The sequence below is a fragment of the Pongo abelii genome, chromosome 11, assembly GCF_028885655.2.
Source record: "Pongo abelii isolate AG06213 chromosome 11, NHGRI_mPonAbe1-v2.0_pri, whole genome shotgun sequence".
Lineage (NCBI taxonomy): Eukaryota > Metazoa > Chordata > Mammalia > Primates > Hominidae > Pongo > Pongo abelii.
This window is the reverse complement of record NC_071996.2, coordinates 85,109,642-85,127,695: the sequence shown is the minus strand read 5'-3', so window position 1 is coordinate 85,127,695 and position 18,054 is coordinate 85,109,642. Positions and strand designations below refer to the sequence as shown.

Here is an 18,054-nt window from a genome sequence, read left to right as displayed (position 1 = left end):
TTTTAGCAAGACCTTGGAACTTTCCTGGGGGGGGGATCACATGCACACTTTATCTTTCATGTATGATATGTCAAAAAAAGAGAAAAGATTGGCAACAACTGAACTGGAGTTTAGGTGTGTGAGGTACTCTAATCATACACAAGGCTAGCTTTAATTTTGGTGAATGGTAGAGAAGGAAGAGTAAAAGAAGCAGTGTTGTGTTTTTTTAAATTAAGATAATATCGTATATGTGTCATGATAAAACCTAAAATGCCATCTAATCCTTTCTTTCTTGCATTTTCTTTTCCCTCCTGCACTTAATTTGAAGCTCATTAAAATATATAACTTGTAACATTGTGTTTAGTTAAATGTTGTTTAACAAAAAGGACACACATGTGGTCTCACATGCTATTTGACTAGACTTACATGGTTAAACTGATAACCTGCAGACCCATGCATTTTCCAGTGCTTGGGATGGCATAATATCAAATGACCTTTCTGCCATTGCATGCTTTGGCACTTGTGTATTACAAACACAGCCAGACTATAACAATGAAGAAAATCAGGAAAAGAAAAGCTTACCTTTTGTCATGATGCTTAATGGAAAATACCATGACACTCTTAGGGTCCTTTTGGTTGGAAAAGTCACATGGGTTGATCTATGTGTTTTGTCACACAAAATGAGTTGGTTAGATGGAATTCTTGGTGTGTTTCAGCTGATTTGTGTTTTAGAAAATTAACATATTTATTGAGCACCAGTTAGGACAGTTTCTAACAGCACTGAGTCGGGTAGGGTATGTGTGTGAACATGTTAGACAAAGTCAGCCTGACTTTGTTTTTCCACAACAGGAAAAATAAAAACACCCTTTCTGACCCCCCTCAGGAAAAAAACTATTCATAATAAATTATAGTCTATAGGAGACTTGGCCTTTTTATTTATGCCATATATTTAGGATTTTGCACACTACAGTTGTGTTAATGTATGGAATATATTTTTGTAATTTAATTAATAATCATGAAATCTTTATATCTTATTGAATACTACATTAAAGTTGAATAAGTTGATAAAGCCAACTTTTTTCCAATGTTAAATTTAAATGCTCTTTGAGAAAAAGGTAATAAAAACATTTAAGAAATACATATTTTTCTTTGTGCCCAGTGAATATTTAATTTACTGGTATCATCTGAATGCTTTATAGGGTCTAAGATTGGTTTTAAATATAGTGCTTTCCATAAAGTGAATCTAAACTTTCTAACTTAATCACAGAAAAAAAAAGAATATAAACCTAAGGTAATGAAGTATGTTATGGATTTCCTATGATTAACAACTTTCAGATTCTTCAGCTGGTAATCAAGCCTTTGGATTTCAAGCTATATTTCATACTTGCTTGCCGTTTGAACTGTACCTTGGCTAGATGTTTATTAGTATTTATGTTGAGTTCCCTCCATTGTGTTCATGTAGAAATTGTCTCACATTTCCAATTCAAAAGAAGACAAAATGAAAGTTAATTTTTAAAAGTTGATGGGCTATTATTTTCTTGAATTGTCCCTCAGGAGGAAGATTTATGCTATATTAATGGTAATGTAGGTAAACCATGACTACAGAAATTGAATGCTACCCACAAATGCAAAATCCCTCCCAGAAGACCTGTACAATGTGTTATTACTTATGTGCTTTCCTAAATACAAAGAAAGCCGAAGCATATGGTAATAATAAAGCATCCGCTTCAAAGATCTGTATCTAAGTTTGTTTATACATGGTCTGTATATTTAACTGCTGTATAGCACACATGTGAATTTATCATTGGTACTTATTGATCATAAAGAGAACAGTGACATAGATGTCACTATATAACTATGTAATATCTATATAAATATGTTATACATAATATAAAATCATCTTTTTATTTATAGCTTCCTTATTTATTTATAACAGTACATAATAACTGTGTAGTTTTTGAAGTATCAGGCATCATAACTTCTATGGCAGTTTCTTTGCAAGAAGCAGACTAATCAGATTTAGAAATAATGTGATAGTACCATTAAAGCTGGAAAGAAATATAGAATTCAATTAATATTATAATTTCATTTTACAAACAAGAAAATGGTCTCAGACAGGTCAAGAAATTTGCCCATAATGGCCCGGCATATTTACAATAGAACTAGGACTAGAAACCGTTTATTTTATTTTTAGTTCAATGCTCTCAGAATGATTACATTTCCTAGTTTGGATTAGAACGGCTCGATAAAATCCATGATTCCCTTATAACTCTCTTCTCCTTCCTTATCTCTCCTCAGGGAGGAAAATAAAAAGGTGATCTTTCTCCCTGGAAGTATTTGGAGAGTGCCAATAACTACAGATTATATCCTCCTTTGTGACATTTGATCTTTATTTTTATGGATCATTCAACTAAAGGCATGCACATTACTCATTTTTCCCTTTTTATTACATGTATATATTAAAAACATTCTAATCATGCTTTGAAATGATTTAGTTTATTACAAATCTCTGACTGGAATCTTATGACATTATTGACTGAATAGGAACTTTGTTAGTGATTCAGATACAGGAAGGTCTCCAAAATAAGTTACATTAAAATACGAGCATTCCCTTTATCTGGAGCTAGAATAAGAGTTCCCGCAGTGTAAATCTGTCTTCTAAAAGAAAACAATTTTTAATATCATTTATTTTCAGCTGTTCACAAATTCTTTTATACCTTCTTTTCTTTCCTTTTACTTTTATAAATCCAAATTTCATCACATAATATATAAACCGTAGGCTCCTGGGCACTTTGGAGGGGCTTTTTCTTAAAAAAAAAAAGCATGTGGATGTGTGTGTGTTTCCATCTCTTTTTTGCAAGAGATGTTTCCTCTTAGTTGGAAACCACATTTGGGTACAGACATCTGGGTATAATGTCACCAGTAGAAATTAGCAATTTTTGTTTTTCTAACTTTTGTAGCTCTGGTCAGCTTCACATGGGCTTCTATCAGTTGATATGGCGTCTTCAACTTCAGCCAAGAGGAGGTTATTAGATTATAAGTGCTAAAAATGATGAGTCGTCTCCACACTTCAGCCAGCATGAATACAAGCAACATTGTAAAATAATTATAATCTGAAGCAGAGCCAGCCATGCAACCCGAGCCTATCTTTCTTCATTAATTTGTATACAGTTCTTATTTTAAGAGAACAAACTTTCAGAGGGTACTCACATGGGGCTGCTGAACCAGCTGTACAACTTTTATTTTGAAGAAAAAAAGTTGAGCCTCAGAACAGTCTGTTTTAAAGACAGGGAGGGACTTAGCCTTTCGGAGCTTGACCAGCATGTGGAAGGAGAACTCTCATGGCTGCAATAACTTAGGGAGTTCCTACCTGGATGACACTGGGGTAGGAAGTTTTCTGTTTGTTTTGTTCTGTTTCGGAGGGTCCCGTGCACTTCTCTTGCCTGAATCAACGTGACTCTTGGTGGTTTTTGCACACCCTGCTCTGTGGGGGAGTGCCCCAACGTGCCTGTCTTATGTGGCCTCTATGGACACACTGCTCAGCTGGCAGAGAGCAGGGAAGTTTTCTCCCAACACCCAAAAAGAGAAAGAGGAAACTACTTTTTCTTTCTGGGCTCCTTGCAGCACAATAGATCAGGATAAGCTTCCACATTTCCTCTCTGGAGTTTCTGGAGTGGTTTCCAGGAAGAAGTTAAACCTTCACCTTTAAATGGATGACCATGTCACAATCAGGAAGAAACATCTCCAAAGACCCATCTTTAGGTAAGTAATGCTACATCCCAGGTGGCTCTAGGGCTGTCAGGAACAATAGTTTCTCCCTTCATCCTTAATTTGGGGATTCTGCCACTAAGCTATAGCAGAGCAATCAAGAGTGCTTAAAGTTTAACTTCAGGCATACTGAGGGAGCCTTTTTATTTTCTATTTTCTGAAACTTTGTGCACAAACTCTTATCAACTCCTGAAAATACATTTAAAAAAATCTTAACTATTCAAGCACATAAATGACATAGTACTGGAAAAACTTTGGAAACGTTATGCAATCTCTAGCTGTTTCTGTAGGCTGTTGCACAGCCCTCTAAATAGGAAACGTTGTGCTTAGTTCTTTCAATTGATTACAGGCAAGGGCAGTGTTTCAGTGCTGTGAATACTACACCTTTCTGGAGTTAAGTGTCGGGAGATAAATTTGAACTTGATAGCTACTTTACTAGAGTGCACATTTTACAGCTTGTTCAGGAATATCAGACCAGCAGTTAAAGAAACAACAGGGTGATAGGAAAAATTTTACACTGTGGTGGAATCTGTGACCAGGCAAAATGTAGATACAGTATAATGGATTGAGCTAAAGTTTAATTTTGGAGGGAGGTACACCCTTTCTCTAAGAAAGCAGCTGTTTCTTCATTGACTCTTTAATTCTGGATTCTTTAGTTACCTATTATGTACTTTAGAATTTAAAATAAAAAATAATTTAAAAGTATCTAGAAATTGAACCCGATTTTTGCCCCTTAAAACAGAAGATTTTTAAGAAAGTCAGTTATATATCAGTTTTGTTTTTCCACAAAATAATATTCTAAATAAAGCAGAGATACTACATGTTAGCAATGTTAAAGTCAGTTGCAACCACTGGTTTTTGTCTGGAATTAAATACAGGATGATAAAACGTATGAGCAAAATTTCTCTGTGGTTTCTACATAATGAATGAGTAGACCTCGAGGAACATAATTATATAAAATGTGGCCATTTTTATTGATTAAACATTATTACTGAATTATTAATAGCAACATTATACTTTTGTAATGCTTAAAACAAGATGTTAGCTTGAATCTGTTTTAAAGTCTTTCTTTGAACATAAATTATATTTAAATTCATATATATGGATTTAATATTACTATCCCCATCTACTTAAATATGTTTTTGTGTCTTATGCAATGATGTTGGTAAATAACCAAAAATCTAAAATGACCCCCAAAATATATTCACCTACCATATTTCCTAAAAAGTTCTTCCAATTGTATGTAGTATCTATATTCTCCCAAGTGCACGTGCGACTTCAAAAAGGCATGATAGTTGCCCAGATGATTCTAAACTCAACACCAGTGAGGCACAGCTCCCAGAGGGCACCCACAGCAGTTTGGAAAGGCAAGGTTGTGTTGGATAAAATCAGATCCACCTAGCCATCATCTTTATTGTATTAGCCCTTTGGAGAGCTGTGGGGAGCAGGTGGTTTTCACCACTGATTTATGCCAAATCCTCATTTCTTCCTAATTAATTAATTAATTATACGCTTAGGTGCTACGGGGAAGGTGGATTGCAACTTAACTGCACTTCTGTGCTTATTTATATAAAGAATAGAACTTTGTGGAAGCTGAGATTCTTTGCCCAGATAATTAGAATAAAATTTGTTAAATTCAAGTGATTTGCTTCATGATCCTGGTGCTCTCATACTTTCACCAGGGAATTGTTACGAGTAAGTCTAGAAATGGGTCTTTGACTGATAACAGATTAAAGCTATATGTGAGAGCAGGATTTATTGGTCATCTGGCACATTGACAGTTGGCATTGCTTTTACCAGGTTATGATTGTGATTAGGGAAAAGGGAGATGGAGAATATCTTAAAAGATTCAAATAACTAGGCTTAATTGCACAGAGAAAGTTTGGGGCTGATTTCCGTAACACAGACTTCCCAATAGCTAGTTGTACTTTTAGGGAAGCTGGCAGTGGGTTAAGCTTGCTTTTGATGCATTGCTTCTTATCTCATGCCTCACTTCGTTTTCTTTGTCAGCCTCCTTTCTTAGGTACCTTGTTCTCTTAGGCTTTTCCTAGGCTGTCTGGCATCTCACATTGAGATATCTTTCTCAAGCCTGACTTTTCAGAGACCCATGTACCAGACCTTTCCTTCTCAGTACGTACTTGTAACTGCACCCCACTTCCTAGGGGCATTGCACACTGGATCTCAATCCACTTGACAGGCAAATCTGTGCCAGTGTATTTTATGTGCTAGTGGGGCCAGTTATAAGCTTAATGGACATTTTATGAAAATAGTGTCTTGGCTATTTAAAAGTAATTCATTTAAAATTTCAGTCATTAAGAAATATTTGGCCAGGTGCCGTGGCTCATGCCTGTAATCCCAGCACTTTGGGAGGCCAAGGTGAGTGGATCGCCTGAGTTCAGGAGTTTGAGACTACCCTGGGCAACATGGTGAAACCCTGTCTCTACTAAAATACAAAAAATTAGCCAGGTGTGGTGGTGTGCACCTGTAGTCCCAGCTACTTGGGAGGCTGAGGCATGAGAATCGCTTGAGCTCTGGAGGCGGAGGTTGCAGTGAGCTGAGATTGTGCCACTGTACTCCAGGTTGGGCTATAGAGTGAGACCCCATCAAAAAAAAAAAAAAAAAAAGACAGGTTAATCCAGGATTTTTTTTTTGAAATATTTGGCTCATTGACATAGTTTCAAATTTCTATATACAGGCTAGTTTCCCCTATAATTGAAGCTCCAGCTTTAATTCTAGTCACCTGGCCTTCACTGATTGACTACAAGTGTCCACTTCTGAGTTCATGGTGCTTGAGAGTTCAGATATGGGGAGAAAAATACTTATGTGCCTTCACATGACATATCATTGAGGATATACCTAGATAAATGTGCTACAGGCAGGCAATGGGTGCCATAAAGGAGGTGATAACATCCTGGGAGATTGAAATGGAAGAGACAGATTTCAGGAATGACTCATTCTAAACACCTAAGTGACCTGAAATATATGAGAGCAAGAGCTTTTTTTCCAATTTAATTTTCAAGATTTAATTAAAATCAGTTTTTCATCAGCACAATCATCCTAAATTTCAAAAAGTAAAAGTCATCCATCAAGTGGAAAAAGTTACTGAGAGGTTTTGGAGTAGATGGTGAACATTGAAATTTTGTAGCTGGCTACGATATTAGGAGGCTTGGGAGGAATCTTACATATCATTTAGATCCTGCCTCTAAGAATGTCTGGGGCTCCTACAGTAAAGATTCCAAATCATTTCCTGTAGTTAGGTTATCAAATCTATTTTTAAAAAAATTTCCTTGGAAATTTTAGGTCATATTTTCATATCATGAGGTTATCAAATCTATTTTTTTAAAAATTTCCTTGGAAATTTTAGGTATATATTTTCATATCACGTCAATGAGGGAAGGAAGAAATGCTAAGTTTCTTTTATGGCCAAGGCAGGAGTTTATATTATCTCCTTTATGGCTATCATGTGGAAGTGTGGCATCAATGAGACTATCTAGCCCTGAGCATGTGTGCATGGTGAGTGCCTTTTGGGCACACTGTGATTCTGCCTGCAGAGGCTCTTCCAGCTCAGACTGGTATTGAGAAAACACGATGCTCCTTTTCCTCAAGAGAAATACTTTGAGTTGTATAATTTTCCGGAAAGAAAACACAATCACAAAAGTATATTAATATATTTTCAATCAATAATACTAAGTTCCTCAGCATGTAACAAATTACTGTACACATATCTTTAAAGTCCAAGATGTGAATCAACACTTCATATATGAGACCTCACATAGATACATTCCTTTAGGCTTTTGAAAACCTTTGTTTCTATATTCCCAGAGATCTTTATCTCTGGTAATTATAATAATTTTATATGACTATATTCATTAATTTGTGTTTTAATATTAAATGATGTAACATTCAAATGAAGGATCTTTATGTAACTTTAGTAAAATAATTGTTGAAGACATTTCCACCTTATTGCATACTCATCTTGCTTAGTAAACTTTCTATATTCCCTTGTGATAAATCAACCGTAGACTATGATGCCAAGAAAAATCTGTTTCTTCTAGTAAAATTGCACCAGTAAAAGTATTTTTCTGAATTTCACTGCCTCAAACCATTTAAGCCTGGGCTTTTGTTACAATTATTTTCTCTTACTTGATATTTTGTTTTATCAAATTCTATTATATGTGCATTTTCCCCCTTTGTCTCTCTGAATTCTTTCCAGAAGTAGGCAGTGAAAAAATGAATTTAAAAAGTAAATTGAAATGATTCTTATATGTTAAACTTTAGTGTTCTTTGGAACTGACAACCTTTTGAAGCTCTTTTATGGTTCAAAAGTGATTAGGTCACTTTTGTGGTAATTTTCCATTAGAAATAAAATTTAAAAGCCACAAACAAAATCATGCAAATAGTTCCTTATTAGGCCTGTAATTGAGAACAAGTCTGTACATCCAGGATCAAAGACACTAAAGGCAGCCAGGTTTCAAGACTAGTGAACATCATATTGGGATCTTCACAGCATTTAGATCACACTGTTTCTTCTCTTTACGTCTTCTCAGAAGCTTTATTTTCACAAGTATCTGTTAGCAGAGGAGTTCTGAGTGTGTATTTGGCAGGCATATTTTCTTCATTTAATAATGGAGAAAGCAGTAGGATGAAATAGGAAAGCCTAGAAAAAGAAAAGCACATCCTAATTTTGTTTGTGGACCTAATGGGTATGGTTAATACCTATTGCTGTTAGTAACTTACCGATTTTTGAAATGTATTACCAAGATCAAAGGAAAACAAATAAACACATTTGAATGTAAGGCAGATAATGTTTACCATGAAAGAAAATTTCAGACATTATAGTGTCTTGTTATTTTTCCAGTTGTGATAAAAGTAGCTCTAATTTTTAAGAGGTCATCACTAATAGATAAACTATGATTTGTTATACATTTTAATAGCAGGAAGTAAATTTAATGCCAGGTGTTTATTCCTGCTGGTATTATTTCACCCACAGTCAGCACAATTTAAATTATCTCCAATAAACTAGCATCATAATTATCGGCAGCAGTAGCAAGTATTGATATTAACACCAAGAAGGAAAATTCATAGAAAACTTGGTGTATTTTTAGGCAAGCTATATGCGTGTAATCTTTTGGATAACTCCATGAGGCAGTATTAAATCTACAATTAATAATTTTGGGTATAGAGTCAGGAACAGGGTACGATTAAAATGTGGGGAGGTGTCTCCCACTCAGGAGCTACACAAATGTCGTTTTCTCAGCTAGAGCAGCTTGATGACATGTACATTTATCTTAGACATTGGTAAGATTTAGAAATGGCTTTTCAAAGATTTGGAATGATCAAAATAAGGAAAGTTAAGATTATGCAGGTAAAACAATCTACTGGGATTGTTAGTGATTTTATACCATCTGGAAAATTTTACATTTATAGTAGTCAGACTACTTCACATAGTGTTTAGGTAAAAAGCAATGAAAAAAAGAAACAGTCATACTGATGGATACTTGTTTAAAAGATGACCTGTAGGTATGTAGAGATGGAATAAGTTTAAAGAAGTCTGCAGTATTTTTGAACATAGTCTCCTCAGTTCTGTGACTGGACATAATGTAGTTTTGACAGTTCTCATGGGAAAGCTTCAGTTTATTTATGTATTTGATTACGGCCACTTGGACACAAGCTATAATTGAGGAAAATTCAACATTTCCTGAGTTGGAGCTGCTGGAAGTGTACGGGGCAAGTTCCAGTGCATTTGAAGGAATAGAAGATAATACTTCCAGATTTATTATCTTTGTAATATCCAAGCTGGCTGCACTGAAGCCTTACGTTTTGTTGCGTAGAAGCATTAGTTCTGAGTCAGTTGGTATCCACGTTTAGTGTTTTGGTGTCTCCAGCCTTTAGGATTTTAGGATATTATTTTTAGAAGAGTTTTTACATTAAACCAAAACAGATATTTAAATATTAATTGTATATGTATTAACCAGCTGCTTATAGGCTTGAAAAGTTATGTGCTTTTATTATGAAAACCATCGCTTCAGCTTTAAAATATTAATACTTAATTTGAGTTTTTTAAGGATCAAAGAGCTTGGAACAAATTGATTAGAAGCCAATGGTAATGAAAAACATTAGGGCTGTATCTTTGTCGTATAAAAATGGCAGTTATGTCAGTTCCAACTGAGGTAGGAAAAGAAAATCCCCACCAGGTCAAGTCACTTTTAAGTTATATCATTAAATTAAATTTGGATGAAAATAGGGATATGTGATGATCTGGGCCCACCTGTTTGTTAGAGATCACTAACAAAGATGCCAAAGACTTATATCTATTCTAATAGTGATGTTTCTGTGAAAAAAAAAAAAAAAAAAGAACAAAACAGAAAACAGAAAAAAAGAGACTCTTGCTAATTTTTGGACCCATTAGGCATTTACTGCTCAGTCCAGCTGCATCCGATTATTATTTATAACAGCGCAGTGGCATTTTATCCGCACCTCTTCTGCTGTGCATCTCTCTCATTCTATTATAATTAAGTAATTAATTAGTATTAATTATACTATACTATTATAATTATTATAATTCTATTATAATTAATTAAGTAAGGGGATCAGCTCCCCTATGAAACTATAAGATTCCTGAGGCTAGAATCAATACTGAATTCATCTTTGTATTTCTCATAACTTTTAGTAGAATGTATTTTATAAGTAAGCATTCACCCAAGTCTTCAACTTAAATACCTACAGGGACCACCACACTGGTATTGTAAATGTGTGAAGTAGGATATGGTGGGAATGTAGTGGGTACGAAACAAAAGGCATGTAGTTTGACATTTTAAAAAACACTAAAACACTAAACAGGATCTAGCTGCAGACTGCTAGCTGGTGCCCCTTGAAATGAATGAATCAATGATAGAATGAAAAGTTTGTTTTGTTAGGTCCATACAGTGGTCTTCTCTCTATTGTTAGGGTGAACAAATGGCCAGTAGAGCTTAGCTGAAAATTCTGGCAGTTACATCCAAGAGGTATACTAGGAGGATGAGTACTTGGTTCTTGTTTCTAACCCTTATTAAAGAATGAGAAAATCAAATTAGCTGGATGTGGTGGCACACGCCTGTAGTCCCAGCTACTCGGGAGGCTAAGGCAGGAGAATTGCTTGAATCCAGGAGGTGGGGGTTGCAGTGAGCCGAGATTGTGCCACTGCACTCCAGCCTGGGCGACAGAGTGAGACTCTATCTCAAAAAAAAAAAAAAAGAAAAAAAAAAGAATGAGAAAATCAATATACTCTACAGCATAACTGTACTGATAACTTGTATATAATTTTGTAGCATTAAAAGAATAGATGAAGTATATAATTCTTGAATGAATAAAATGCATTTGTGTTAGCACCAACTTGAATTATTCCAGTGTCAGGAAATTCATTGCCTGTAGGCATTTCAAATTTGAAGTTAACTTGTTAGAAAATACTTTCTTAAGTTGAAGTCTGTCTTCCTATCAGTACAATGGTTTTTTTTCTCTTTTAGTGGAACTGGCACAAGAAGGATTTAAACTCTGTCTTCCATAGTTTAGCTCTTTAAACATTGAAGACAATTGTATCAGTGATTGCAGTTTGTAAATCTTCCTAAAGCATAGTGGCTTAAAATGATCTGCGCTTGTGGGTCAGCTGAATGTTTCTGCTGATTTGTGCCAGGCTTGGTTGATATCAGTGGGGCTTTTCCATGCATCTGTGGCCAGATGGTGGGTTTTCTGTGGGCCGGCTTAAGAGGAAGAGGAAACTCACAAACTTTTTCAAGGTTGTGATTAAGTTTGATTGAGTTAAGTTGTTACTGTCCCATTTAAAAAACAATAAAAAAGCCACGTGGCCAAGCCCAGGGCATAACCAAAGGGTGTAGATATGAGGAAGCATTTACATTTGGGTCAGTTAATGCGATTATTCTGCTCTTAAAACGCTTATGCTTTTTTTGATTCTTCTTTCCCTTACTCCATCTGCAGTTCATTCCGCCGTTGAAGAAAAAGCACGTAGTTTGATCTTTATTTCATGTTGTTAAGTGGTCTAAGTGACCAGTGAGGATAGGAAAAAAAAAATATATGAATGAAGCAGTGTAATCCGGATGACTCTCATGTGACCCAAGGGTCAAACATGGTTCACCTGACTCCAGGGTTATAGCATGCCTGAGATTCCTGGTTTAAGAAGTTTTAAAAAGTTAAAAAGTAAAAACGTTTCACCTAATTGCCCTAAAACATGAGCTATTACACCCATAATGACTGCCCACATTTTCCCAGTTCTTTTTCAATAATTGATTTTTACCAAGTGTCATGCTAGCCGACTTGGTGAAATTAATTATTTTAATAGAAGCTGAACATAATTAATTACATAATTTTGGACAATTCTGTTCCAAATACACTAAAACTATGACAGGGAAAGGAGGCTTTGGAAATAGCAATAATAAAACAAAGCTTCCTTATGCATTTGAATCTAATTTGAGTTCTAGCCATAATGTGTATTCTCTTGGGACTTAAATTTATTATCTTAAAATTTTTTCATGGGATAGATTTATGGTAACGTTTTCTATTTTGAACCCTCCTAAACACCACTATAATAGGTAAATATTTTTGTAAAACCTGCAAATTGTATAATGTTTATTTTGAAACAGTGATTCACAAAATGAATTTTTTTAAAATTGACATTAGACTTGCAGTTTACAAAACAAAAACAAAACACAACAAACCTCTGCATTTGTAACCAGAGATTTTGATTCGTTAACTCTGGGGGTAGAAAGGTTTGATGTATTCCTACAAGCTGTCTGATTCATTGCTAGATTTGGGACCCATTTCCTTAATGATATAATTTACACTAGGAATGGAAAGGCAAAATAATTTGTAAAACATTTTGATAAGATTAACATCATAATTGGAAATATAAGCTATTTTTTTCTTTCATTTTTTATGAAAAATCTCTGTTGGGTACAGTGGACTTCTGAATATGAAGAAGGATAAATTTCTCCTCTAAAAAATCTTCAATGCTTTTTTAGGATATAGAACAGAGACAAACTACCGTGAACTTCAAAGCAATGGTTCTCAATATTGGCTGTGTCTTGCACTCACTGGGGAATTTAAAAAAATCCCCAAAATTAGGTGGTATTTCAGACCTACTATATCAAAATCTCTGGGTAAAACCCAGGAATCAGTGTTTTTCTTAAATTCCCTAAGCCACACTTGAAAACCACAGACCTAAAGAGAAGCACACATAAAGTACAGTGACAGAAGAAGGGAAAACACTTGCAGGTGAGCACTGAAGGGTAAACACTTGCAGGTGAGCACTGAAGGGTGAATAGGATTCTGACAGGCAACTGGAAGAAGGAAAGAACATCAGCAAAGTGGTATGTCATCAGCTAAGGCATGGGAATCTAAAAGTGCATAAAGTGTTTGTGAAAGTCTCAGGAATAGGGAGCATTCTTCATTGGCCAGCCAAGTGCTGAGCATCTGCATGTGGAGGGATGCGTGACTCAATTTGGTTTGGGCTAGAGAGTCCAGGGCCATACAGTGTGTGTCTATTTTGTGACTGTATATTGTCACCCATGTGGCATGATGTTGAAACTGACAAATCCAATGAACTGAATCTTGAGCTCAGCATTTCCAAAATACCGTTTGGTCGTAGGACACCATTCCCCTGAGATACTCTGAACAAAAGCATCAAATGAGTTTGGGAATTACTTCCAGTCACACTCCTTTCCCTCTTAGAGATTTACAAAGCATATTAGAAGTTTCGTAGTAAAACTCGTTTACTCTAATATTTTCCCAAACACTCTATTTGTGTATAATGCTTATTAATATCCCCAGAAAGTAGTGTTCCAAAGAAAAATATTTTAGTTTTCCTAAATTTCTCGAAAACATACCTTCCTTATTTTTCTGAAATTCACTGTGCTTCAGCTAGTCTTTTCTCCTCCTTTAATTATTATTTATTTTCTTATTTATGTTTTCTGGAAGATAGCCTGTCCTCAAGAAACTTCTCCATAGTTAACGTTTTTCATCTCCTCTTAGAGAAGTCAGGCAAAAAAATGTTGCCTAGTTGAAGGAATAGTTAATGTTTTATTACATAACTGTGATGATGTGAGTTTAAAAAAAGGAAGAAGAAATATTTTGAAAAGATTGGGAGAGAATGAACAATGTCACATTATTGAAACAGCTGAGCGTAAATTAAGAAATAACAGATGGAAGTTATGTGTGGATTATCACACCCAGGTGTCACTGTACACCCATTTGGCAGCATTTTAACTTGCCTTTGTGTCTTTTCCCTTGCTTCATCCTGGAGAGATTTTTAAAAAATCATCGCCCTGAAATTCACACTTAGTGAGAAATAGACAGTTAAAAATCTACGAATAATGCCATGTTGAATAATGATAATTTGTAGGTGTGTAGAATCCCATATTTAGTTTATATTTTTTAATTTTATATATCTGTTATACTATTTGCTCACACATTTGCCCTGTAAAATGAAACCATATGGCTCCCCATTTCATAGATGAAGAAATTGAAGTTCAGATGGTCACAGGAAGTTAGAGAAAGAGACACAGGACACTGACATTAAGAACAGGCAGATTAAGTGTGGCTTGCCATTACAGATTTAGTTTTTATAACAAATATGTTAGGAGAACTTAGTGTGTATGCCAGGCCAGCCATATGGTTCTTCTTTGAGGTATAACCCATTCTCAGTAGCCAAGGAAGTGATTTGAATGTCCTTAAACGTTGTTTTTAGCTACTTAGAGTTATTTAATACCCATGATTTCCATGCAAGTTTTCTTTTCTAGACATGGAGAGAGAAAAAAAGTTGAGATAAGTAAATTATATGTTTTCAGTGTCATATGATTTACTGTGATGACTGCACAAATATAGATTTAACATATCACATATGATACACTTACTAGAAAATTTAGGACATAAAGAACTGTCTCTAGAAGAAGTAAAGACAGGAGGGAAAGAAATAAAGTTCAGGCAGTTGCTTTGAAAGTGTTTCTAAACAGAAGAGATTTGTTGCTATCATAATATAAATAACATTTTCCTAGGCAGCAGAAAGATGTAGATCTTGAAGGATGTGACTTCTAGGTTGTACAAGACTAGAAATGGATTTTGTTATGATTTCATTAATAGAAATGATTAAAATATAATTTGACAGCCATCCTATTAATCTATATTTTCAGACATTGTTTTCCATCAATTTCCTAGTATCCAAAATGCTAAAAATTCATTGTTTTAATTGTGTTTTATTTTAATGTATTTGAGACCATTCTTGGATCCTATGAAGCTTGCATGTTTTGTTATTTTAAAATATTTTACTTATTGTGATTTTCTGAAATATACCGAGAATTTATTTTCTGAAGAGAAAACATATTCCACAGTTGGCTAGGCAAACAACACAAAGCCCTCAGAAGGCTATTTTCTCTCTTTTAGGAATAAAATATTTAGAAAGTCTTTATTGAAGGCAATATATTTTATGTGGTACAGAGTGGTAAAGACAGAATTGTTTTTAAAATGCTTCTATCTCTAGGGTAGAACCATTATTTCATGGTGTTTACTTCAATAATAATCTATCCCAAATTGGTGCTTACTTAAAAAATGGAAAATACTTTCTGACTCCAGTCTAAGGAGCTGAACAGTTGTACCAAATGACCACTGAGCTAAACATTATGTAAAATTTCTTTTCAATTCTTTTGTACCAGTTTTTAGATAAATTGATGTAGAATTTGAGCTGCTAAAGTTGAAAAATTTTGATTGGTGTGTTTAATCTGGATAATGTGTTCTGCTTTATCCTTCTTCCTGCCTACCAATGCATCATTTCCCACTCTCCCTACTAGCTCAGTTGGAATTTAGCTCACTCATCCATTTAATGGAAGCAATGTCAACACGGAGCTAATGAAGGACCTTCGCTTGAATCTTTCTTTTCTTCCTCATTTAGATGTCTAGATAACAATATGATGCTGCCCCTTCCCACTGCCCTCTCTTTTCTTTCATCTTTTCTCCCTTGACAGAAACCAGAATGCCTAATATTTTCTATGTGAGAACAACTTGCTGCATATCCAGAAAACAAGTGTTTATGCCAGTTACTATGTAATCCTGAGGAGTTCTACCTACCTCTGTAAACAAACATTAGGACATTGAAGGCCACCTTAGATCTGTGAGTTTATATCTGAGCAGATAGTGGCCTTAGGACTGCTAGGTAGATGTTGTTTCTGGGTTTTCCCTTAAAGAATGAGACCCCTGGGGGGTCTGGAATTCCACATTTAAGACTCAGACTAGAATGCTTAGGTGATATCTTCATAACTTATTGAGTTGCTTGCAGATGTTCATTCTATCCATTCTAAAATAATTTCCTCTTATCTACTCCATCTAGTTACAATTCAATCTCTTCCTTCCATTCATTTATCTTCAAAATGTAGACCAGGAATCGTCCTCTGCTTCCATGTCTTCCCATTAACTTCTTCAGTCCTTTGTGAATACACCTCTTCTCTTAATCTCAACTGTCTTCTGTTAGGTGATCCTCAAATTTACATATGCAGATCTCAACTCTACTCTGAGTGGCAACTCACATTTCTTTACATTTCTTAAACATGTCCACCTGATGACCTCCTGATACCCAATACTACCAATACTAATCTATCTGAAAGAGATTTATAATGCATGTATAGTAACAATAATAATAAGTTCAGAAGCACATGCTTATCTCTCCAAACCTTGTCCCTTGTAACACTAGTGCACCATGAGATTTAATAGATTTATCACACACACATATGTGCACACTAACATAAACACACAGACACGTACAGACACAGGATTACAAGAGGATTTCCCAGAACTTTATAATGTTTATGTTAAATGTAAATATTTAAGGCAAAGATATGATATTTAGTGTTTCCTAAATTGACAGTGGAACTTTCTTTGTGCCAAATATCTATAAACATATGAAAGTCTTCAGTAAATTGTTGTTTCAGAAATATTGCTTAGAGGAACAGCTTAGGCTAGCTGCTTTGAGCCTCTTTGTTGATAGCTATTAAGGAAAGCATAAAACACTTCCCTGTACTTTTAATCCTCTTGTCATTTAGATTTCAAATGTCTGTTATTTTTCATGCTTCTCTACTTCTTATCATTCTTAACAAAACAATTATTAAGTCCTTTCATTTCTGTCCTTAGAAAATTTCTTTCTCTACTCTTTTCTTTGTGCTTCTCCACTTCAAAGCCCCCTAGCCTCCCATTTAAAATTTTATGATATTTAAAAATTAATCTTCTAATCTTCAGCCCCTCTTCCACAGTTCCTTGGTTCTCAAGTTATCAGATTAGTCTTTAAACTTTGTCATGGTTATGTCACTCCTTTCGTTTGTAATTTGCCATGGCCCTTTATTTTCTACCAAGTGAAACATGGATTCTTCTGAGATTGCATGCACTTTATACCTACTCTCCATCTATTCCATCTCTTTCCTCCTTTCACAACTCTTATGCTACGGTCATTCTGGGTGACTTATTGCTCCTAGGACCTGTCTTACACTTCCCTTCCTAAGCCTTTGTCTACTCTGCTTTGTCTGCTTTTATGCTTCTCTCTCTTTTGTCTGAACTGGTCTCTGTCCTTGTCCATGCTTCAAGTCCTAGTTCAAATCCCACTGTCTTTATGAAGGGCTCCCTGATTCTTCCAACCAGAATAAGCTTTTATTCCTTTGAACTTGCCATGGCAGTAGTACTTTATTTGTAGCTCTGAATTTCTGAGTATATTTCTCAGAAATTTGTGTCATTGTTTAATGCATGTCCTATTTCCCCTTCTTAGTGTAAACTTGATGGCTAAAACCTTGTCATATCCGTAGAATTAGATAATAATCAAGTTAGAAAGACCTTGTATCTAGTGTAACTGTCTTATTTCATAGATAAATGAAAAACTCTAAGACATTAAGTATTTTGACTAAGTCCTCACAGCTAGTTAGTGGTAGAGTCAGTACTAGAACACACATCAACTCTCAAGCCTGTGCTGTTTCTAGTCTAATTTATTTGTGCCTCTTGTTCTTATAGCCCGTGGCAGTAATAACCATTGAGCATCCACTATATGCCAGGGATCTTACCTACATTATATCTAATTATAACAGTAATACTGAAGTATGGGCATTAGTATCCCCGTATTATGGATAAAGAAACTGAATTTCAGTGAGCTTAAATAACTTTGCTGGGTAGAAGAATTTGGAGTCAAAGCGAGGTCCACTTGATTTCAGCAACTATGCTCTAGAGTCAGATATTGAATGAATAAACAGAACTGTCTACTGTTTAGGGTGGGATCTTGGAGTAGTCATTTCT

At 35.1% G+C, this 18,054-nt stretch overlaps 1 protein-coding gene across 12 annotated transcripts in view; it reads left to right on the top strand.

Moving 5' to 3' along the window:
- The window catches only part of PDE1A (phosphodiesterase 1A), a 390,387-nt gene that overhangs the window by 94,262 nt on the left and 278,071 nt on the right, over positions 1-18,054 (top strand). For 2 of the 12 annotated variants that reach the window (XM_024243036.3, XM_063712585.1), the window contains exon 1: positions 2,772-3,741. In XM_024243036.3, coding sequence (XP_024098804.1) covers positions 3,689-3,741 — 53 coding nt within the window. In that variant the 5' untranslated portion in view covers positions 2,772-3,688. 12 annotated transcript variants of the gene reach the window in all.